At 46.2% G+C, this 23,906-nt stretch overlaps 1 protein-coding gene across 1 annotated transcript; it reads left to right on the top strand.

Moving 5' to 3' along the window:
• Positions 1-866: 866 nt before the first annotated feature.
• TGFBI (transforming growth factor beta induced) lies at positions 867-23,215 on the top strand. Its single transcript, XM_074155660.1, has 17 exons — positions 867-979; positions 5,366-5,464; positions 12,110-12,174; positions 13,053-13,210; positions 14,019-14,183; positions 14,680-14,826; positions 15,528-15,669; positions 16,259-16,471; positions 16,620-16,757; positions 16,994-17,139; positions 17,297-17,433; positions 18,050-18,180; positions 20,096-20,220; positions 21,180-21,282; positions 21,487-21,566; positions 21,930-21,954; positions 22,083-23,215. The coding sequence occupies exons 1-17, from the start codon at positions 867-869 to the stop codon at positions 22,136-22,138; spliced, it is 2,043 nt and encodes a 680-aa protein (XP_074011761.1). The 3' UTR covers positions 22,139-23,215.
• Positions 23,216-23,906: the final 691 nt, after the last annotated feature.

Genomic DNA, 23,906 nt, shown 5'->3' with positions numbered 1-23,906 from the left:
CCTCTCTGCTGCCATTACCTTTACAAGCACCACACACCCCTCTCTGCCCTCGGCTAGAATGGAGGTTTCCCACGTGAGCTGCTAGGATGGATGCGATGCCAGGGCTGGCTCCTTGGGGCCTGTCCCACCAGCCGTGATGGACCAACCAGCACCTTGGTGTCTGTGACCCTTCAGAGCAACGGGGTGGCATGCGGCTTGCTGCAAAACTCACCCCCAAGCCGTATTGTAAACACAAGCAACCTGGCCAAGGGGGGATGCCGATGGCAGCCTCATTGCTCTTCCTTTGGTTTCAATCAGAAACCTCCCAACATGCGTGACCCCTGACGGTGCTGGAAGATGCTGGGAGGGGGCGGTGTGATGCCAGAAGGCGCTAAGAGGGTGTCAGGCGAGACAACATGGGGTGGCATTCAACCAAGCTGTGGGGCAGGGCAGCCAGGAAAGCTCCCCAGGGTGTGTGTGGGGGGGTCACAGAGGGGCTGGGATCCATGGAACCCCTGGAGCGTGTCAGTCCAACCACCCCGCTCGGAGTGCCGACTGGGGTGGGAGCAGGATGGAGGAAAAAAAGTCCAGAAGAAGAAGGAATTGTGGATGAAAGTCCGAGCTGGAAGGGAGGACGGAGGACGCCCCTGACTCCCGCAGCGGCGGGGCACGGACGGACGGACGGATGGATGGATGGATGGATGCCCTTCCCGGGGGGCGGCCCCCTCTCCTCCCCTCCCCTCCCGCCGGGCCGGGCCGGGCCGGGCGGCGGCTCCGCTCCCCCCGCGGGGCCGCGCCGCCGCTCCCCGCCCCCGCCCCGCCGCCGCATTTAACGGGGAGCGCGGCCGCCGCCGGCCCGTCCCGGCCCGTCCCGTCGCCTCCCGGCCATGGCGAACCCCTCGCTGCTGTTACTGGCCCTGGCGCTGGGCCTCGCCGTCGCCGCCAAGTCCCCGTACCAGCAGGTCCTGCAGCACAGCCGGCTCCGCGGCCGGCAGCACGGGTAAGCGCGGACGGCCGGCGGCTCTCCGCCACCCCCCACCGGGAATAAAAAAAAAAAAGAAGGGGAGAGGGAGAAAACTTTTTTTTTTTTCCCCTATTTTTCCACAAATCCCGGTGGGAAGCGGCCCTGCAGGGGGCGGCGGCTCGGTGCGCCGCCGGGCTCCGGCCGTTGCGCGGGTGCGGAGGCGCCGCCGAGCCCGGGGTCGGTGCGGGGCATCCCGCGGCTCGGCCCTGCCCGCGGGGAAACTCGGGCTGGGGGCTTTCTTCTTCGGGTAACGACTTCTTCTTTCGTCCTCGGATAAGACCTTTTCTTTCTTCCTCAGATAACGACTTTTTCTTTCATCCTGGAATAACTTTTTTTTTCTTTCTTCTTTGGATAACTTCCTTCCTTCCTTCCTCTCAGGATGCTTAATATCCCAGATGTCGTTGTAGACCCCTCAATGATTCTTTATCGGTCTATGCCCATTAAGGAAAAAGGAGGGGGGGGAAACCCACAGATTTTGAACGGTTAAACATTTTGTGGAAGGAATTCTCGCTTTCATGAATTTATAGAAAAAGAAAATTGGTTCAATGGCAGAGAAGTGTCTCTGTGGAGTGGGCACCAGCTTATTCTTAACTGGAACCCCCCCAGTAGCTCTTGAAAGTTTTCTGGACAAAAGTAATCACTTAGTTACTCATAAGCCTTCTGAGATAAGGAATATCCAAAAAAGCGTGTGTAGACATCTCTAAATGGACAATGTGTTATGGATTGAGTAGTTTGAGTCTTCTTTGATAGGTAGGAAACTAACCCAAGGTTAATAGTTGTTCCCACTGTATTTAAAATTTATTGGGAATTAGGAAGGGTGAAAGGGTGACGGACCTTTCAGCTGGCTTTTGCCTCTCAGGAGAGTGACATTGATTGAACTGTAGCTTCCATTTAAATGGATTGCTGAAGGCAGGGTCATGGAACGCTTTAAAAAAAAAAAAAAACAAGACTGAAATATTGCAGTTTGATACGTTATCTGGCAGGGCTCCAGGTCAGTATTTATGAGAAGGGGTGTGCTGTTTATGTGTCTATGAGGTACAGGACCCAGCAGACAAATTCTGGGCTAATGTCTATTTGTAAAATCTCAATAATGACAGAATTACGGTGATTTACGTACAAATAGAGTGAGTCTTGTCCTTCATCTCTACGTGTTCTGAAACTAAGTAAATATCCAGTTCTGCTGATAGCCCTGGGGCAGAAGTTTGCTCAGACTCGGGAAGTTAGTGCAGTCCCAGTGTAAATCAGTGCAGTCACCTCTGCAGAGAGAAGCCTGTTACTCCCTGTACAGTCAATAGAGGCACAAAGTAATAGAGGTAAGATGTGATCGCGGTCCATGCTGGTGCCTGAAATCTTTGAGAGATGCAAGGAATCAGTATGCCAAGGCTTCCAGATGAAGTGAAGTTACGCTGAGATAAATCCAGCCGCAGCATTTTGCTCACTGGTCCGCTTCTGATGGAGAGAGCAATTTATACCGAGCTAAATTTTTAAACATCAACTGAATTTTGAACATTGGGTAATGATGTGCCAAAAAGATACAGTGACACAAAACCAGCCAAAAAAGTTCTTGGATGTGAGGCGTGCTGTTTTGCTTGCAGGAGGGAGCTCCGGAGGGATGTGCTATGAGGATTGCCACCCTTTCTGCTGTGAGCATCCTCCCCCCCACCATCAATGCTCCCATTGAGCCGAGAGCAAGTTGGGTGGCAGAGCTTGGCTCTGCAGCAAAACTTGTACATCTTAATTAACTTTCTTAAAAAAGTGAATCAGTTCATGTCTGGGAAAGGAGCTGAGAAGTATATAAGGAACATTAATATTTGAAGATGAAAACCTAGGAGCATGCTTGGCTTTGTGGGCACTACGTGATGCTTCATGGACATGATCATGGCAGGTAGCTGGGGCTGTAGGGTAGATCCTGCTCTTCCCTGCCCCTTCCCAAGGGCAGCCCCTGCCCCCAGCAGCTCCCAGCTGCTGCCTGCCAAGTGGAAGGCTTCAGCTGAAGGGGAACAATAGGCAGTTTTATCCTCGAGTCAGCGCGGCTGGCTGGGAACGGCATGGCAGAGGTGATGAACTCCAACGAGGAGAGGGGAGAGTGTTGACAAATTCATTTTAAGCCAGACTGGGCAAAGGACCAGAACACGCACCGCGGGGAGCCGCTACTACAGCCTGCCTGTGGGAATCATTGATAACACGGCCCTGGGGTGGGATTTTTTCCACACTGAGGGAAAACTGGGAAGAAGTTTTCCCTGATAAATCGGCGAGGAAGCAGCAGTCCCACGGATCTGCCGTCCTGGGTAGGGAGGAGGGAGCAAGGCAGTGCCGGGTTCAATACTGTCCTGAAGGCGCAAGGGTTTTCTTGGCAGGCTGCTCCCGGGGATACGGGGGAAATGATCAAACAAGTCCTTCAGTAGCCAGGCTTGTCAAGACGAATATTAGAGGGATTGTCCACTGCCGTCAGCCAGACGCTGAAATCGAGGCAAGGTTTGGAATTTCGATGTAATTGGAACCATATTTCGGTGCGGCGGGACCGGGGTAGCTGAGGTGGGCTGAGTCAGAGAGCACAGACGTCTCTCTAAGCGATGATTTGGTGTGGAAATTACTGAGCCTGGGCCAGTTTGCACCAGCTGAAAGTTTGGCTTTCTGATTTCTAACTTTTTTTTTTTTCAGTAGATTCTTTCTCCATGCCCCTCACCTTATATATAGAAGGGGAAATAAATGCTTTAGTGCAGATGCAAACTACCATTACTGGATATGGCAGTAATGAGGAAAATGGTGAGCCTAATTCCCGTGGGTCCCTTGCGCCCTCACTTTCCCCTTGGGGCAGGATGAAGGTGCTGGGGCTGCACAGGGTCGGATCCTGCCTCCGCAGCAGCCACATCAACAAAGGCTCATTGAAAGCAAGCCAAGCTCCTGCTGAGACCGGCACTGGAGTTAGCCAACATATAGGAGACCCTTGCGTTAATTCACGCTAATGATGGGCAGGCTGGCCCGTTTTGGAGAGAGACAAATTTGGGATGCCAGTGAGAAGCAAGCACGGCAGCAGGAAGACTTGGTGGTCGGGCTACAAACTCTGTTTTTGTTAATTTTGGTAGGCAAGCGGGCAGCGTCTCGGTCAGACACAGCGTGAAACAGGCTGCTGTCTGTTTTTCTAAACAGATCAACAAGACCTTTACAACAGCATCTCCAGGCCCCATCCGGAGTTTCATTTGCGCAAATGAAAACTCTGGCTTGGACGGTGCAGGGCACGTCTGACGGGCTGAAGTGATGATTTATGTATTTTGCTTAATTATTTGTTTTCTCTCCATCTGCCTGGCAGCCAATACTGCACATACTTTTGGTGCCGCTGCCCATCGTGTTGGTGATGGGAACCCAGTCTCACTTGAGCTGAGCATCCCCAGCTTGCTTGGATGTTTGCTACACCTCTGACGCAAGCCCATGGACAGTCAGTGGCCTCGCAACCCAGATCCATAAATCATATCTCATATGAACTAGCTGTGCATTGTCCACATCCATGGCCAGGGCTGCTGGCCACAAACCATGGAGATGATGAGCCAGGCTGAGTGGGGAAATGCTGCGCTGGCCAAACCAGCGACAAGTAAACTCCCAGCTCCTGTTTGACCACATCTTTAGTGGCTGTGATACCACTTCTTAGAAAGCTGAAAGGCTGCAGTCAGCTCTCAGTGGGGTTATTCACATGTGTAATGCTAAGTGTCTACTTTTCTGGTTGAGAAGCAGCTCTAGATACCTTATGATAGCCACTGTCTATCTGTGCTCTCATACCTGGTGTGTGCCCTCAACCAGAGTGGGCAGTGCCACCTGCTCATTTTCCCCATCAGCAGCTCAATGTCCACGTCCAGAATGAGCTGAATCTACCATACAGCAAAAGTACCCCTTCTGGTTTTGGTACAAGTTGGTCCATAGGCTGATAAACATCTGTCCTTCTTTATGTGCTAAACAATAAAATAATGGCTTTTTTGGGGGGAAGGATTTGAATTATTGCATAACTTTTCCAGGTTTTAGCTGGGATCCCAAATTGTAAGTAGCTGTTGACCATAGAGATACTGACCAAAGTATTAGTTTTAACTTAATTTCTTGATAATTTGGTGAAAAGTCAAGATTTTCACTCTGTGAAGAAAAAAATAGCCTGGCAGAGTGAAAAGAGATCTCTTTGACTGCTTCCTCTGCTTCATGATAGTCATTATACAGTCAGATCTAGCAAGTTGACTTGCGGCTCTCAAAGTTTCCTCTCTTGCAATCCCAGCGGGGCTTTTCGGGTGCTGTCAGGTGGGGTTTGGCTCCTCGCTGGGGGGTCAGCATGGAGAGGAGGGAGGCTTACCAGACCCTCTTCTGCTTTGTCGTCACCTGTAGCCCCAACGTGTGCGCGGTGCAGAAGCTGATCGGCACGAACAGGAAATATTTCACCAACTGCAAGCAATGGTACCAGAGGAAGATCTGCGGGAAGGCAACGTAAGTATCCAAGTGCCAGCCGGGGTCTCCCCAGAGACCCTGTTGTGGAGGTGGGTACTGGGTGGGAGAAGGAGGCAATGTGACAGATGTGAGGTGGCAGAGCCCACAGCGTGGGCTTAACGTGTGTACATCTGAAGAACTTTTTTTTAGCCTTTTACTCCCGAAGAAATACTTGTGCCTTGTTTTTTTTCTCCGACGGCAAACACGATCCTGAAACGCTTAGATGTTAAGAATGGAAAGTACCATGTAAATACAAACCCTGATGGTTTATTCTAATTGCATTTCTATGTATACTTATGTAGCTCTCAATGCTGTTATGAAGTGCGTACCAGATGTTTTCTAGTGTTTCGCTGTGTCTCTCTCCATGCTAGGCTCAATGCTGCCTAGATTTTAAAAAAAAGAAGGGGGCGGGGGAAAAGGCAACCCAGAGCTGATGGATATTGGAGGGAACGTAAAATTCATCTACACATGTTTGCTTTGGAAGGGAAAACAGAAATAAGGAGAAAGAGGTGTCGGTTTTAGCCAACACTCTCTGATGACTCCACCAGGAAAGTTAATTAGACTTGCAGGCCAATTCCACGTCTAAAAGCACAAACAATAATATTCAAGTAGCTGTTGCATAAAGTATCTGTGTAAGCAGCCTCGGGACATTCTTTTGAAAGATGTAGTCAGCAGATAATTAAGGATATGCATGCTTGACTATCTGCCAGGCTGTAGTTCAGGAGCAGAGAATCTTTTTCCTTGGTGTAGGCCAAACTGGGCTTTCAGACACATTTGCTGGCCCACGCTTTAGCACACACCACCACATTACCCAGTATCAATGCAAAGATGCCCTGAACGTCCCTGGCTGTGGGGAGCAGAGCCTGGTCGTGGATCTGCAGGGTCAAGAAGAGCAAACAGCAGAAAATCGTCTCATGCGTTTCTGGTATGGTCCAATGTAATTTGCAATTAGATCCATAGGAACATGCTGTGTTCTTTACTGCACATTAAATAAATTATTTTTCTGTAGTAAACAGCAGACGTTGAGATCTTGAACTGTCATAAGCTATATGGCTTTTATTTTGGTTGCCTGTATGGGTTTGGCTGTGATGGGATTCATTTGGCCGTTGGCATTTGTTTTGTGTGTCTGGTGTTGGTGTTGTGAAGAGGGAGGGCCAAACAAGAATTGTCACTGTGCATGGCTTTCAGCCTTTCATCGTGCTACCCATTAATTCTTCTAAAAGAGGAAAACTGTGTACTTCGGGAGGATATATTGCACTACCATATAGTGAGGATGTATAGTGGTTTCCCGTATGTCCAATTGTCTTTACAGGAGAAAAAAAAAAGAACAAAAAGGAGAGGCAATATTGTAAAAACCAAACAAGTCCCTCCCTTTGATTTTACAAAACCACCAAATCTGGGAAGACTTATTTGGGTGATTAGAGTTCAGGCTCTCATCTTGGCCAAATGGTGGCTTTTTTTGACGTAAAATGGACAAGATTATGGAATGGCAATATGGAATCATCATTGCCTCTTCTGATAACAGAGTATCTTAGTAGGTCTCCAAAGAAAACATGACTCAGCTGTGGATGTGGGATGGCTTTGCTGTTAGAGGCACTGAAAGACAAAGCGATCCTGCCACGGATTTCTTCAGCTCTGAAGCAAATGAGAAACTAAGCTCAAGTAACCCAAGTGTGCAGCTGTATTTTACAGAGACAAACTCATCCGCTTATCTCCAGAAAGAGGTGGAACTACTGGCGTGTGGCAATGTTTCCTGATTTCATTTGAGGAGAAGGGGTGATCTCTTCTAACCTCATTTTCTCTGCCTTTACCCAAGTGTCTAATCCAATGATGCATTGCTGAGAGAAAAGCACGCACAGCATTAACCTGCCTGTTAACCTATGAGCTAATGTTCCCATTATACATAGAATTTGCTCGCTATTCTTCGCTTTGCATCACCTCCACAATGGGTGTTATTGTCTTCTTCTCTTTTCCTAGTCATTTTTGAGCCTGAGCCCCGCTTTGCCCTTTAGCAGTGCTTGTGCAGAACAAAAGACACGTGCCTTGACTCACATTTTCTGGAGGACCCTGGGACAGCTCTGATTACAAATGTTTGCTGGTGATGGCTCCCACTGGACGTGGTGTTCCTGGCGTATGGAAGCAATCAGGAGACATTTGGGCCATAAAGGACATGATGCGTTTTGCTGCAGCAGTCAAATTCTTAAAAACCAGTGTCAGGGGCCTCATGCTGTGGTGTGCTCAGGGCATCAGCACCCAAGAGAGTATGTGGGCACAGTTAATGGTGTTCAGCATGAACCCTTAAAATTGGCCTGTTTTGTGGGACTGAGCTGGTCCATGAGAGGTTTTGAGAATACCAGCTGCCTTTAAATCCCAGAAAAAGTCAGGATTTGGCATGTTCATCAGCTTAACTGGGTGGATCCAGCCTTTGCTTGGGATCTGAGGTCAGAAGTCCTCTATTGAAGCTGTGTGCTTGGTCCTCTTCTTGGCAGGAGGATCCATGCCATCAGCTTAGGTGAGATGGTGGAGCTGGATGAGCATGGTCATTGCACTCCTCCTCCTAAGAGATTTTTCCCACCTGTGAGAAGAGCAGTCCTGGGATAGGGGACACTTGACCCATCTCACCTACTTCACATTTAACCTGGCTGTTATCCTTCTTAGTTGCTTAAAGGATCAGTGGTGCCACAAGCTGGATGTGTGTTGCAGGTACCAATACCTGGCTCTAGGAAGATAGTTTTGACTGCTTTAATTTATTTTCTTTTCGTGCTCTGAGCACTGTTTCAAACAAGTAGGAGGGAGGGAGATCAGTGAGAGACCAGGTACTGCAGAGAAGCAAAGCTGAGGTCCTGCAGAGTGACTGGAGGAGCAAGTAAAGCCAGCTCAGAAGACCTGGATGTGCCTGGTCTCGTCTCCAGGTACATCACCTAAGAGCTCCATAGCTCTTACCAGAAACAAATAGGTCATGGCTGTAAGAGGCTGGTGAGGCTCTGCAGGCATTCCTCTTGAGCAGCATCTTTTGGTCCATGGAGGTGGAGTGCTGTACTGCGCCTGGATTTCTTGATGGAAATTTCAACTCATGCATCAGAAGAGGACTCTTTCCTGCTTTTTTCTTTGTTTTTCTTCTCTTTGCTGACGTATTGACTCACACAGTCAGGGAGAAATTAGATAGGGGATTTATGTACATTTTTTATCGTTGCATTACTTGCTGATGAAGTGAGATAAGACAGTTGGCAACAAGTCTGACACTGCTTTGATTTTAATGAGCACTGAAACAAGACTGTTTTGGTAATTAGGTAATTTTCCACTGTTGGTTATTCCAAAGCCGAAGAAATAGTTTATTTAGAGTATATTCTCATCGTTGTGCCTGTGGTTTTTTTTATATTTTTCTACCTCCCTTATGCACTGGACTCATTCTTCCAGAACTGGGGTTGCAATTGAAGGCGTCCCCACGCACTCTTTTGTCTTGAGAATGAAAAGACAACTTACAGAAATTTGGGGGTTGATTATTTTTTGAGGAATAACTAGTGGCAGTAAGTTTCCCCTTAATACATTCCTTTTTTTTTTTTTTTCCTTTTAAATTAACTTTCCTTTTCTTGTCTGATGTACTTTCCTCAGTTCAGGAAAAAAAATTACTCTCTGGCACTTATTTTACAAAAACAAAACATATGGATTTTATTACAGGAAATTATTACAAATGGATCTTTATTCACTAATATATGCCTAAGCTTATTTTTATTACCTTGAAAAATGCACTTAAAATTTAATTTCAGATCCTAAGACTGCAACAGCAGTGGAACAATGACTAATAAAAGCCGGGGAGCTTGCTTCTGCCGTCAGACACAGATAGACATTTCAGAAATACAGTGTTTCAAAACCAGTGGCTGAAAAAGTTGAGATGTGACTCCAAATTACTCAATGAGGAGGTCAGGAAATTGCGGGCAGAAGGGTTGCAGAGCAGATGACTAATGCTCTTTGTACGAGGGCATTGCTTATTTAACCCGCATCGCTGGCACCCGCCGTGTCCCAGTGTAGCAGTGTGTAGCTGCTGAGCGGGCACCAGGAACGGGGATGGACTTGGCAACTCCAAAGGCTTTTGTGCAGAACCTGGCGTGTGGTGCGGTGGTTGTGAGTGTTCCATGTTCTCTCCCATGAGCTGTTTGCCCCGGCGGTGTAAGAGAAATGCTCCTCCCTAGTCAGCAGACTGTGGCTCTGACCCAACTGGAGGAGGACGTGTCAAAGGAGCGGCCTTCATCCCATATGGATGTGTAGGGTCCTGTAGCATCGAGATGCAGAGTCCTGCACGTGGGGCAGAGCAGCCTTCAGCAATGGCTGTGCTGCTCCTCCCCGAGGGCTGGAGGTGGCTGCAGGACCAGCTGGGAGGATGCCCTTCACCCAGCCCTGAGCGACCTCTTGAATGATGCCCACGTGCCATTGGGTGGGCTGGGTGGTCTTGTGTTTCCTTGTGTTTCCACCAAACCCACCAGCCATGGGGGGGCAAACGGCTGAAGCTGAAGCTGTTTTTACAAACCCCATCCTTGTAGGTGCAAAAAAGCCAAGTGGCTGAGCACCTCTGAGTTCACCTGGCCCTTTGCAGAAGTTTCCTGGTGCTCAACTCAAAATGCTGGCGTGCAAAACGCATACCAGATGATGCTGGCGTGTCAACTTCAGTGGGCGAGTGAGACTTTGGGCTTGAATAAGCCCCTGTATGGGTGGAGCTGGCCCCATTACTGGCCTCTGTGTTTCTTCCCATGTGGGATGGTGCTGGAGATGCCCATGAACCTGCTGAAAAGCGAGCGATGTGGTCCATCCCTTCCCAGTGCCCTCCCCTCCTGGCAGGCGTCTGGCTGCTGGGGCAGCCCCGAGCCAGCGAGCTCCCTGCGCTGCAGGCTGAGTGCATCAGCCTCCTGCCCCTTCGTCACAGCTCATTAATCTCTGATCGATCTATAAATAAGCCTTTTAAAGCCTACGTCAGCACTCAGGAATTACTTATGCTGAACTTTGGAATGATTTCTCTTTAATCAGCTCTTCATCTTTGATTACAGGTCTGAACCAGGGGAACTGTCTAGACTGGACTTAGTTTCTAGGGTGAAAAAAAGAAAAATCAGAGGTAGGGAGGGAAGTGGCGGGGGGAGAAAGTGTGTGTTTCTAATGAACATGAGACGGGGGGCTGGGGAAAGCGGAGCAGCAGGGTGTTAAGATCTCCAGTAGTCAAAGGAAGGGATTGCTTTAGGCAAACTCTTTCCCACATGGAATATATAATGTCTAGACAATCAGTCTGGGTTTGCTTTGTAATTCTCTTAGGAAACCGTGACACAGAATTTATTTGCTTCTGTCACAGAAAAGCAGGTATTTGTTTCACTTACTGGCTCTTAATTACCCTGAAGAATTCCCTCTTAAACCCCAGGCATTTCCAGTGTTTGTTAACAGTGTTAAAATGATGACAAATATCTGAAGCTTGAGGATTTTCCTTTCTCTCTGAGTGCGTGTGCTGAGGCTCGGCGCTACAGCATCCTACTTGTCTTGAATCCAACCGGGAGCACAGAGGAAACGCTTGTCTTTGGGAGGAACACCTATTCCCTCCCTGTCTTAGCCCATCAATCAGATGGCCTTGCTTCTTTCACACCAAGCATAAGGTGAAAGAATCCCCTGTGAGAAATAAATGGGCAACTTCTCGATTGTTTTTTTTTTTTCCTTTTTCCTTTTTTTTTTTTTCCTCCTGTTAATATCAAAACATATTCCCTCAACTGGCCAGCTTTGAGAATCAGATGACCTTCATTTCGCATTGAGCTGCAGACGACGGATGCAGCGTTCAGGTGGCTCTTGCTTATTCGGGGTCTGCAAATCCGCAGGATGTCCCCGAGTTCCCAGGATGGGGTCTCTGGCCCCTGTGGTTTTACCAGAGGATGGTGCTTGGTCAGAGCAGCAGGGTTTGCTGCCAGCCAGAAGGAAATGCTGTGCTGAGGGTACACGGACATATCCAACGTTAGCAAAGATGGGTGTGCTGCTGTACTGCCCAGGGTGCCCATGGATGCACATGCCACCACCGGTGAAGTTTGTCCTTGCAGGGCTTATCCCAAGCCCTTCTGCCAGTGCATCCAAGACCAAGGATGCCCCTTCCCCTCCAGAGCTGTCTTGTGGATTTTGCCATAAGTAAGCAAATAATTTCTGGTGGTGGACAGGAATGGGGTGAAATGAAGGGGAAAGGCTTGGCCGGTTTGGTCAAGCAGCTGTAACTGGAGTTGTGATGTGTTGCACAAACAGTGATCAGATGTGACAGCAGCAGTCAGCCGGGGAGATCCCCAAATCCCGCGGGAAATGTGCCCAAAATGAACCAGCGCTTGCAGTGTCTCGCGTAGGTTATCTTGTTGGGACTGAGGCATCGGTTTCCATCCGCTGTTTGCACAAAGTCTCCTGGAAAGCGTGATTTTGAAAAGAAATTGTGTCTGCTTTTGGTTTGTGGAGAAATTGGCAACATGCAGCCCTGAAGGAGATAAAAATTGTGGTTTGTCTTTTGTTCAAGTCTATATTTCTGATGAAGAGTCTGCTTAGAAGCATCACCAAATATGGATGGAAAAAAAACACTATAGCAAATAGGGAAAAAGCAGGAGACGCTGTCAGTTAATCTGCCATATCCATCTCTTATTCCAGAGTAATCAGTTACGAGTGCTGTCCTGGATATGAAAAAGTTCCTGGAGAAAAAGGCTGCCCAGCTGGTAAAAATATGTTTGACATTTTTTAGACTTCTTAAAACTATACAGCTGCCTAGTAAAGGGAAATGTTAGAAAATTACTCAAAGTGGATTTGATTTTTGTAATTTTTGCACAATATTGCCTTGAACACGTCAAAAATGGACTCAGCAGAGCACCAGCTGAGTGCCAGATCTGCTCCAAAATGTTCCAGACAACTTAAAGCCGTGGTTATAATTAAACTTAATCAAGCAGGAGAGGGCCATGGGGAACTACTTATTCCAAAGAGTAATATAGCTGCATTGGAAATGCGATACAAAGGAATGATAGAGTAGCAGACAGCTCTGCCAATCCATGCTCATTTTTGTTTTGGCAAGCATGAGGTTAGCAAAACTGCATTTAGGAGAAAACAGAGCTCAGGCACTGGTGGGGGTTGGGAGGGAATTAACTGAGTTTATTGAAGAAAGACAGATTCTGCTTTTGCTTTCTGAACAATTCCTTCCACAAAAGTTTGATGCCGCCCAGTTAACCACGTGGGCTGGTGTGGATGGGTCAGTGGAGACTGAGGCCAGTGGTGAACTGCCAGCTCCAAACACCAAAAGCCCGAGTACAAACAAGGACTGGGTGAAAACAATGAACACCTTTGCTTGCCTCAATTTGCATCCATATAAATCCAGAGTAACTCCGTTTAAACCTGCAGAGATGCAGGAGAGCCTGGATTACACTGCTGTAATGAAGGCTGGAGCTGTCAGGCTATGATTATTTATTATCTAATTAATGAACAGATATGAGTTCCCTGACGTGCTTCACTTCCCCAAGTGTTCTCACCAGCAGCTCTCCTTTAATTCAGTGTGGTGCGGGAAGGATGAATGATGTGTTGCGAACATAACCTTCTCTTCTTTCAGCGCTGCCGCTTTCCAACATCTATGAAACCCTGGGAGTTGTTGGGTCTGCCACCACCCAGCTCTACTCTGACCGGTCTAACCTAAGACCAGAAATCGAAGGACCTGGAAGTTATACAATTTTTGCCCCGAGTAATGAGGCCTGGGCATCCTTGTCTGCTGTAAGATATAATTCCTCTTCTTTCTCCTCTTCCTTTGGCTTTGTCTAGTGGAGATCCAGCTCTGCTGGGGTCTGGATCCAGTTCCTGTCCAGGAACAGACAGTCCTAATGTGGGAAAGACTCTAAATTTCTGGGATGGGAATTGTAGAAATATAACTGTACTGGTCTATCAGCACCAGAACTTTGTTTCTGAAAGACCTAACACTAGATAGATGTGGATGCTCTCCAGCAGGTGGATGGAAAAATCACCTCATTCAGTTTTCCCTGCTTCTTACCTTGAGAGATTGCAGTAAGACCCACAACAACAGACTTTCCATCACTTTTGTTTTTTCTTGTTGACCCTTACTGGTGGTAACCACTCTGGTTGTTCTTACTAATTTGCACAAGCAGCCAGTCCCAACCAGAGCCTCTGTAAACCTGCAGCCTTTCTGCATCAGTGTGTTCCTATGCTCCATTACATATAAATCTCCTTTACATTTGGTTTTGATTTTCTCACTCTGTGTCTTGCAAAATTTCCACTTCTGAAATTGTCACTGCTGTCCTGCTGTTGCTCCAACCCTAGTGGAGCATCTCAGGGAGAGTCCCGATTGTACAAACCCTATCCAGTTATATCCCACATTTAAATCACTTTTCCATAAAAATGTAAGAACAGTTACTGGGGCAGGGAGGGGCTTCTTTTTGGCTATCCCCACTACCAAGCTTCTTCCCCAAACCTGCACCAGCTGAGCCTTTTGCGAGGACAATGCTGTTGGGGAAGGTCTCCCAGTGTATTTGTCAGCACTGAAAAATGCATTTATCTGATTTTTCAGGAAACTCTGGATTCCTTAGTCAGTAACGTTAACATTGAGCTGCTCAATGCCCTTCGCTACCACATGGTGGACAAACGGGTCCTCACAGATGATCTGAAACATGGGACAACACTGAACTCAATGTACCAGGACCTGCCTATCCAGATTCACCACTATCCCAACGGGGTAAGACATTTCTGTTAAACCTACCCACAGCGGGCTTGCTTTTGTGCTGCCTTGTGCCTCCTACGCTCTCCTTGGACCTCCAGGACTCTGCAATGCTTATGTTGACAGCTATTGATTTAGGATACATATTTAGAAGGAGCTTGTAAATAATATTTGTAAGCAGATAGTTTCATTGGTGCTGTTGCAGGGAAGTTGCCCCCATTGCTGTATAACAGTCTGCTTGCCTAGAGTATTGGGTTTTGCATATTTTCTTAGTCTTGGTGATGCAGGGTAGACAAAACCACTGATTATTTTCAAAGCTCTTTAAACACGAACTGTTTCAAACATTCTTGATAGAGCATTCTCATTCTTCGTGTGTTTTCTTAGGAAACCGCATTTCTGCTCCTGCTGATTCAATATTACAGCACTCGCTGCGTTTGAAATAGAAAACCAGCAGAGGCTGCTTTACCTTCTTGTTTTTGTGCACATAACGCCCCGCGGCTCTTTCCCTCTGCAGATTGTGACCGTGAACTGTGCCAGGCTGCTGAAAGCTGACCACCATGCCACCAACGGAGTGGTTCACGTCATCGACAAAGTCATCGCCACCACGACCAACAGCATTCAGCAGATCATCGAGACTGAGGACAGCCTGGAAACTCTTCGGGTGAGTCCACCCCACGCGTGCTCCAGGGCTCCTTAAAGATGGTCAGTCGTCCCACTCCCAGTGAATTGTCATGAAGAGCTTGCTAGTCCCTGGGTGCTGTGACCCTGAAGCTGCTGATTAAAATCCTTGCCTCGATATCGTTCATTTTGCTTTAGGAAGAAAAGTGTTTGATATCAGCGCAAGTAGGGTTTTATGAGAATAATTGTTGCCCTGCTATTGCTGTCAGTAAAGAGATGTAGACGGAGTCTGGCTTCTCACTCTTCTATAGGAATCTTAGCCTTAGGAGATATTAAGCGTTCAGATTTTATGACCACCAATTTATTTGCCTTTGTATCTGCCAAGTTAAGGAATAACTTAAAAAGCACAAGGGGTTTGCAGTTAGCCAGCTGTGGGTTCTGATCTGAATTCTTCACTGGAACTGCTGTGACCCTTTCCAGGCACATTGGGGTATTTGAACTAGCGCTCAGTCTTGCCAAAAAGGGCTCTTGTACTCAAATTTCTGGAGCACAAAAGAACCACGGGGCCAGGTCAAATTTATAAAGGCACCAAAGGGCTGAAAGAAGCTATTCATGTTTTTTTGTAAGTCCTCTGAAATTATAAAAGCCTTAATAAATCTGGCCCTTAGCGTGCATCTGGACAAAGTTGCTGACCCTTGTATTCTGGCTGAATGTGTTCTACCCTCTATTCTCATTGCTCTGAAGGCTGCTGTGGCTGCTTCTGACCTCAACAGCTTGCTGGAAAGCGAAGGCCAGTACACGCTCTTGGCTCCAACCAATGAAGCCTTTGAGAAGATCCCACGAGAAACACTGAACAGGATCTTGGGGGACCCAGAAGCCCTGAGGGGTAAGTGCTTGTTTACTGAGCCCATCGAGAGACGGAAGGGTATTCAGTTCTTCTGAATTCCTTCTCGAGGGCATCTGAACAGCTCCTTGGTACACTCTGGTAACAGCTGCAGTAAACACATTTGACAGACTCCAGCTTTTTAAACTGGACAGCCAAGACTTCTCTGGTTGTAGACATGGTAGACATGTAGACGTGGCAGAGAGTGTTACCCAGATATGGAAGAGGGGGCTGAAGCAGTCCCTTTTCCAAGTTTTCTTTTAGCACTCCTGTATGTGATGGCAATTTCTATCAATCCAGCAAGATGCAAGAAAATTAGCATCTAATCAATGTAACTCCCCCTAACAGTTGAGTCAAATAACCATATAAAACCTTTTGAAGTTGACAAAGGTGTATAAAAACTACTTTTTTTAGGCACTCTCCCAGGCTTCTGGATTAAAACCAGCCCAATTTAAAATGACACATCTTTTGGAGTGGAGCTTCATATACAATGCTGTGCAGGAGGCCCTTGCCATTAAACAGGACCCCTAAAAGATGCAATAATTTCATAGCTGATTTTTCCAGCTCACTAAGACACTTGCTTCTCTTACAGACCTGCTGAACCATCACATCCTGAAGTCAGCCATGTGTGCTGAGGCCATCATCGCTGGCCTGACAATGGAGACTCTGGAAGGAACCACCTTGGACGTGGGCTGCAGTGGGGAAGAGCTGACCCTCAACGGGAAGCCCATCATTGCCAACAAGGATGTCCTGGCTACCAACGGCGTCGTACATTTTGTTAATGAGCTGCTGATCCCAGACTCAGGTACTGATGCCTCTCTGCATCGTTCTTTCTGTGGCTTCTCTTTTGTCTATTTTGCCAAGGAAATACTGGATTTAGAGGATGTAGATATTTTGTAGTTATGAGGGATTGCCTTCAATGTAAGGTTACTATGTGTTGCTTTTCTTTTCAGCTAAGACCCTGTTTGAGTTGGCACAAGAATCTGAAGTTTCCAAGTCTACGGACCTTTTCAGACAAGCTGGTCTCAGTTCTCATCTAACTGGCAGTGAGCAAGTGACCCTCCTTGCCCCAGTGAATGATGCGTTTAAAGGTAAACCGGGGAGTAAAGCCCTTTCTTCCATCCGTTTGGGCCACAGATCTGCTTCAAACAGTCTTCAGCCAAGTTTCAGTGCAGGAGCATGGAAATGCTCATTCAAATGTCTCAGCTATAGACACCTAGCTTTAAAATTAAAACCTGATGCAGATAATACTCTGTATTTGCACTTTTTTAGTGTCTCAATGGTCATTTTAAGTGAATGACTGGTTCCTTCCATACTTTTGCTGCAGATGGACTCCCCATCATTGACAGCAACATGAAAAACTTGCTTCTGAACCACATTGTTAAAGACCAGCTCTCCTCTAAATATCTTTACCATGGGCAGAAACTACAGACTCTGGGTGACAGGGAGCTGAGAGTTTTTGTGTACCGCAATGTAAGTTCCTGCCTGAATGATGCTTGATGTCTGTAATGTTATGGATATCATGTAAAAAGTGTAATTGAGCATTGTGGAGAAAGTATTAAAATATCTCTTTTGAAGCATATGCTAATAAAATCTTTTTTTTTTTTTTTTGGTGCAATTTTGTTTGCAGAACCTTTGCATTGAAAACGCCTGCATTGCTGCCCATGACAAGAGAGGAAGATTTGGGACCCTGTTTAGTGTGGACAAAATGTTGACTCCACCATCTGGCTCAGTGATGGATGTTCTCAAGGCAGACCATCGCTTCAGGTGACCTTTCTGCTCTTCTTAAGTGCTAGTTAGGAGAAGAGCTGCCAAAGCAGTTTCTATTTATTATGGGTCGTAGTCATGACTGTATATATTATTTTTTTTAACATAGAAAGAGCATCCAAAACCATGGTCTTATCCCTAAATTATAGGGAGCGAGACTTCAAATAACCCTTCAATGAACTGTGAGCCGAGAGTGTGTGGTCCCACTTAATACAGTAAGAAGCTGGCTCTGAATCCATCTCTGCCCATCAGAGCCACTGTGGCCAGCCCTCTCTTTCTCCTCACTACCATGTGGTCCCCAAGGATTCAGCATTCCCAGCTTGCTTTGCCATTTCTCAGATGTTCTGGCTGGACCTCACAGGCTCATTTCCTACCTAATCAACTGTTTGGTTAATTAATATGGTTAATTGTCCCTACCCATAGCAGGGGGGTTAGAACTAGATGATCTTTAAGGTCCCTTCCAACCCAAACAATTTTATGATTCTGTGATTTGCTGGACCCCAGCAGGATTTTGCAATTGTAACTTCACAGCTCTCTTTTGAACACAACATGCAGTTGCTCCAAGACCACCAGAAGTAACTTTTAGTGAAGCATTTTATGTATGTTTGTCTTGCAGTACGTTGGTGGCTGCAATCCAGTCTGCAGGTCTAACGGAGAACTTGAACAGGCCGGGTACCTTCACGGTGTTCGCTCCAACAAACGAAGCTTTCCGAGCCATGCCCCAAGGGGAACTGAACAAACTAATGGGTGAGCATTTTTAGAGCATTTAGATGAACAGCCACTGTGGGTTATTGGCATGGTAGGGGAGGAATGGCTAAGTTCTTCTGCCATATCTCATTCTTTGGCCCTGTCTGTTGGGAGTGTGGGCTTCCTACACAACTCATTTGGATAAGCCCTGTCCAGCAGAAAGCTGAGGATGGCACTCGACTCTCACACAAAGCGTGGGCTTATACTTTTCTAGTGCTTGGAACACACGTTTGTATTCTGTGCTACAAACTCACTATGACTTAAATTTGGCTGTGCTGGCTGGTGTAAGCAAGAAAACCTCAAGGTGTTTCTAGAGGAACCAATGAGATCTCTGCCTTGCAAGTCAGGGATGAAAGAAGTGAGAACGTGGAAGTCAACCACATAGGATCAGGGTGTCTAAAGGAAGTTTTGCAAATAGAAAATATGGTCCACATTCAGCCTCAAGTTACACTGCATGAAATTTAAGTAGTGAAAGGATGGAGCTGTTGCTCCATCTATGTGTACATGGACAAAGGAGGAAGCCCAATCTGATCCTGAGAAGACAACAAATATTCCAGTCTAGCACAGACGAAGACCAGTATCCCAAAAAGCACAGGCATGCAGGCTGGGTGTGGAAAAATGCATGGGCATGTTTAATAACAGTCTTCTGGATAAGCAGCACGATCTTTTATTTCGTTCATGTTGAAAACCAGCTGTGGTTGGAAACAATGTCAGGTATTTGAGTGTAATGTCTTCTCATCATTAAACCCCAACCAAACATTGACAGCATAATTTGGGAAGCATCTGCCCATGGTAGCTGGTTATCCTTTTAAGTGCAGGGATGGAGGAACTGGTAATATCAGGCTGCACATTCAGTCTAATGCTTAATACATAAATATTTCAGAACTGTTTTGCAGCTATTGTAAACGGCTACAGGAATGAAGTATCCCAGATGCAGACACTTCAGATGTTCTTCTTTCTTCACACAAATATTTAGCTTATGCTTCTGATGAAGAAGTGAATCATACTGGTGAGAACATGCAGTGTGAACTGGGGCCACCCTAGAAAACCGTAATGGAAAAACAGCTCCCAGTGTATTCAGTTACAGGCAGTGAAAGATAAAGTCCCCCTCCCTGAAGGAGCTGCTCTGGTTTTGTAGATGGAGGCAGTCTTTGCACTAGCTGTTCCCCATTGCCTCTCTGTGGGTTTTGCCAGTGACACTGCATCCTCTAAAGGAGAAGATGGAGGAGGGCTGCTGGGCCATGCTGTGCACGTCATTGCCTTTTCGGGAAAATAGATGGCGAAGGGGAAGCATCTTGTCTTCCTAAGATCTGCTTCAAAGCTCAGCTAGAGAACTAGACACCCAGTGGGATGGGGATCAGGGCAGCAACCTGTGAGCCATTAGTGACATTTCTGCTGCACTTTTCCCCTTCCTACCCAGGAATTCTGCAGTTTCAGCCCTGACGAAGATCAACAAGTGACACTGGCCCTGGTGAAAGTATTGACGTTTGCAAATACCCTGTGTGCTCTATCTGCTTCCTTATTTCACATCAGCCTTCCTCCCCCCAAGACTTCCCTGGGAAGTGAAAGCAGCAACAGAAGCAGGTTCATGCTGTGCACAGTGAGAGAATGAGGGACTGAAAAAACAAGAGATAGGGTTTTCATGTATAGGGCAGGTTTGGTAAGTACCAAGGTTGGACATCAGAAGAGTGTCCTTCTGGACTTGATGGGATCCTGACCTGTCCAGGCAGGAATGGCCTCAATGTCCTAATCGGCTCCAACCACGGTCCTTCTGCCCAGTCTTTTCAGTTTTACATTTTTTTCCTTGCACTTTCAGGAAATTATGGTATTTTCCATGTAAAGTCATTTCAGCACATGAAATACGGGAAGCAAGCACTGATGCTGTTTTGCAAATGTAAATGTTTTCTTCCCCCAGGTAATGCCAAGGAGCTTGCCAACATCCTCAAGTTCCACATCGCTGATGAGATCCTGGTGAGCGGCGCAGTCAATGCCCTTGTGAGGCTGAAGTCCATGCAGGGAGATAAACTGGAAGTCAGCATGGTGAGTCACCTCAGATGGGGTTTGCAGTCAGCAGCGCTGGGGGCTGTGTTTTAGCTGTCCACCTCGAGGACCAAAGTTTGTCTGCGTGCATTTGGATGGTGTGGGAACCTCTTCTATATGTGTGCACAGACCCACCAAACAGTGTTTTCTGGGCTGTAGCGGGGGGAATGTTGCCATGTCTTCAATTCAACAAGCTGGCAGTCTTGAAATGTGGTTTGCTTCAGCTTTCTCCCCAGAAGGCCAATTGTAAATGATTTCCAGGAGCTGTTATAAATTTAAACCTGAGTCATGGGGGAAAAAGCATAAATAAATTAAACTAATAGCTTGTTCAGCTAACACATCTTTTTTAGTGTAACAAAAATGATCTCGGCATGGGCTCCTTTAACGCAGCAGGATTTATTTAGATGTATAATTTCATTTCACAAATTCTGCACAACGTTAAGAAAATATAGAATCCTCTACTGAGGAAAAAAAAAAATTATTTCAGAAAATAACTAACTCAAGACCCACTCTGCGCACAAGGAAGAAAATGTAGGGTAAAAAAGGAAAGGCCAGTGTTTCTCAAGGGCATTGAGCTGGCCAGCTTGTGTGCTACACTCTTCCCGTGTCCAGTCCTGACCTGCCCTCTCCTGATGCCATCTCCGCAGCCACCCCTCTTGGCACGAGCAGCAGTGCCCGCTGCCACCAGGGAGCTGGTGGATGTGCTCTGCTGCCACGAGACAGCGTTCCCAGCCAGTGCACTGAGAAAATCCGTGCTCCAAAGCCCGCCAGCCACTCCAGGACAAACTGCTCAGGCTACAATTTGTTTTTATATTCTCCTTAATTGGCAAGAGGAATGAAAACGCCTACAGCCGTAAAGTAAATGAATGAATGCAAAGTGGGGGCTTTTTTAATAAAATTGGAAACCACTGATGACAAAAGCTTCTCATTTTCTACTTTTTTTTAATTTTCCTGAACAGAAAAACAACGTAATACATATCAACAAGGAGCCGGTTGCTGAAAGTGATATCATGGCCACGAATGGTGTGATTTATGCCGTGAACTCTGTGTTACAGCCGCAGGGTAGGTCCTTGGTTAGCAACATCTAGAGCCACACCGTTACAGCAGAGATGCTTTGGGAGGGAGAGGTGACAGATGGCAATTGCTTCAGTTTATTGAGGAGGATTAGTCTGTTCTGGGATTTTCAACACATCCTCCAAAATATCAGAAGGAAGCAGCCTGTGTGCTTTGAAAAGTATTTCAATGCTATCTATGTCCCACCCTTAGCTTTAAGGCCCCAAGAGAGAGGTGACGAGCCTGCGGATCCCGCATTAGAAATCTTCAAACAGGCATCTGCGTTATCCAAGGTAAAGGACAAAAAAATATCTCTCTGTAGAACTACTGAAATTACATTTTGGTAGTAATGACTGGAAGATAATATCACATGCAGATTTTGACTTCCAAAGAGAGTGAGGGTATGTGTTTCATGGAATGACCAATCCTCTCTTCTCACATGCTTTAATTATATAAGAAATAATACATTTTGCAACATGAAGCCTACCGTGAATGTAACCTTGGCATGGTACTATATATGTCACCTTCCAATAATGAGGAGTCATTCATCTGTAGTTTTTGGAGACTAGGGATAAATATACTGACATGCAAACTGTTCTTAGAGCTGCCAGAGATTTGTTGTATTTATGCAAACCTTCTATTTTCTTTCAATGCAGGTTTCTCAGAGGAATCCTCGACTAGGTAAAACAACTTCTCTAACTTGTTTCTAATTTCCGTTGTACATCCTTGCCCCTTAAAGAGGAGTTTCAGAGGGGAGGGGACAGGGAGATGCTTTGTTTGTCCCACCCAACTCTGTCTTCTCCTTGCAGCACCCGTCTACTCCCGGATACTAGAGAAGATCAAGGAGAACTCGGGTGGATTCTGAGCCGCGTCGTGAGCAATCGCAGTCAGCGCCTCCATCCCGTCCGCTCCGTCTGACACCTGAAGAGAAGGACAGAATCGTTTTTAAAAACCAAATATCACCCGTAAATTTATTTTTGTTTCCAATGAAATGGATAGGAAAAATGAAAAGCCATATATATATGTATATATTTTAAGACCATTTTTATTTGGTTTTGACCTTAAAGTTCCCACACTGAGGATAAGTTTGGGTTTGTTTGGTTTGTTGTTTTTTTTTTTTTTAATTTTACAAAGTAGTCACTAATTTGCAATTTTTAACACACCCAGTTTTGGGCTCGATTTGTTTGTACAAGGGCAGGTGCTAAAATTGTGCTCTGGTTCAGGAGCTCAGAGAGAAGCTTAGCGCTCATCTTGGTGCTGTCTCACTGGGGGGGGTCCGAAAATGGCTGAACTAAAGCCCCCTTTCCAGACTCCCAGTGGTACCTACTGGCACTGCAAACTCCAAGCTCCCAAAGCGGGAAGCAAGGTATGATCTCACTGAAAACCCCCTCCAAACCAGAGCCAGAATTGGGAAATTTTGGCCAGAATGACTTGGCAGGTATTGTGTATGTTCAGCTTTCTGAGCAAATACATCACCGGGGGCCAACTGTATGGCTGGGCGAACAGTGATTGCTTTGGAGGAAGTAAATTTGTTGAATTAATTAACCATTACGCAAGCAAATTTTTTTCCTGGGTTTTTTGTATTGATTTTTTTTGTTTTGTTTTATTTTAAACAAGCATGTGTTTCCTTCTTCCCCTGTGTTTTTAAAGTCTTCCATGAAATTCTGAATTGAAGGCTTTAAACAAAAGCCTCTCTATTGACATTGAGGAAACTGCATAATTATAAGCTACGGTTTGAGCTGTTCTCTTTTTTTTTTTTTTTTTTAATCGGGTTTTGTTTATGCCTATGGGTTTTAACTGTGCTGCGTTTTGTTCACGAGATTGAAATGAGAGTTCTCCCTGGCTGAAGCCTTCCAGTAAATGATTCATTTTTAATAATGGTTGGGTTTTTTTAATAAAAATTAAAAATAAAATCAAAAATATAAATATGACAAGTGATGATAATGCTTGTTTGGTTGTTTTGTTTGGTTTGAATTGCCCGATGGCACGTTTTGACCACCTGAACAGTGGCAAGAAGGGAGGTCAGATGTGGCTGGATCAGTATCTACAGGTCTAATAGTTACTAGCGAGGAATGGCAAAGCATTTATCCTCCCTGATCCTCGCCTGTCATCATTTTTTGGCAGTACTTTCACGAGCAGTCGCTGTCACACGCTTCAAGGAGCCCAGGGCAGCCATGTGCATCCTTCCCACTGGATGCTCAGCCACCTTCACCAACAGCTGGAGCTCAGCGCTCCATGGCACAGTGCTGACAGCACTGATTCACCCCACCAGGGCTTTATATTCACTCCCTGGCCAGTTATTACCTTGGTGAAACCCAGGATTACGAGGCAAAAAAAAAAAAAGAAAAGGGGTATCAAGTGCGGAATACAAAAAAATCCAGATTGTTTTGGTCGTTCTGGCTGAGAAACAGGATCGTAGCTTTTCTTCTATTAAAAGCCCAAAGTGAAATCCCATATGCTGTGAGCCATCTGCGTAACTTAAATGTGTGAAAAATAATCAAACTCTTCTTTTATTTCCCTTCCCCAACCTTCCATCTCATCATTTTATTTTTCTGGCATGACTCAGTCCTGTTATTTAAGGCCAGAGAGGTGATGAGGAACCCTTTGAGCCACCTGTGCCTAGCAGCCCAAGG

The sequence above is a fragment of the Numenius arquata genome, chromosome 11 (assembly GCF_964106895.1).
Source record: "Numenius arquata chromosome 11, bNumArq3.hap1.1, whole genome shotgun sequence".
NCBI classification, from domain to species: domain Eukaryota; kingdom Metazoa; phylum Chordata; class Aves; order Charadriiformes; family Scolopacidae; genus Numenius; species Numenius arquata.
Note: the sequence above shows the minus strand (reverse complement) of the source record. Positions and strands in the feature narration are given on the sequence as shown.

Excerpts from the sequence above, each read along its gene's own strand:
- TGFBI (XM_074155660.1), top strand. The coding sequence starts at position 867 with ATGGCGAACCCCTCGCTGCTGTTACTGGCCCTGGCGCTGGGCCTCGCC. Across the intron at positions 980-5,365 it reads CTCCGCGGCCGGCAGCACGG|CCCCAACGTGTGCGCGGTGC; the intron begins GTAAGCGCGGAC and ends CGTCACCTGTAG. Across the intron at positions 15,670-16,258 it reads GGACCCAGAAGCCCTGAGGG|ACCTGCTGAACCATCACATC; the intron begins GTAAGTGCTTGT and ends CTTCTCTTACAG.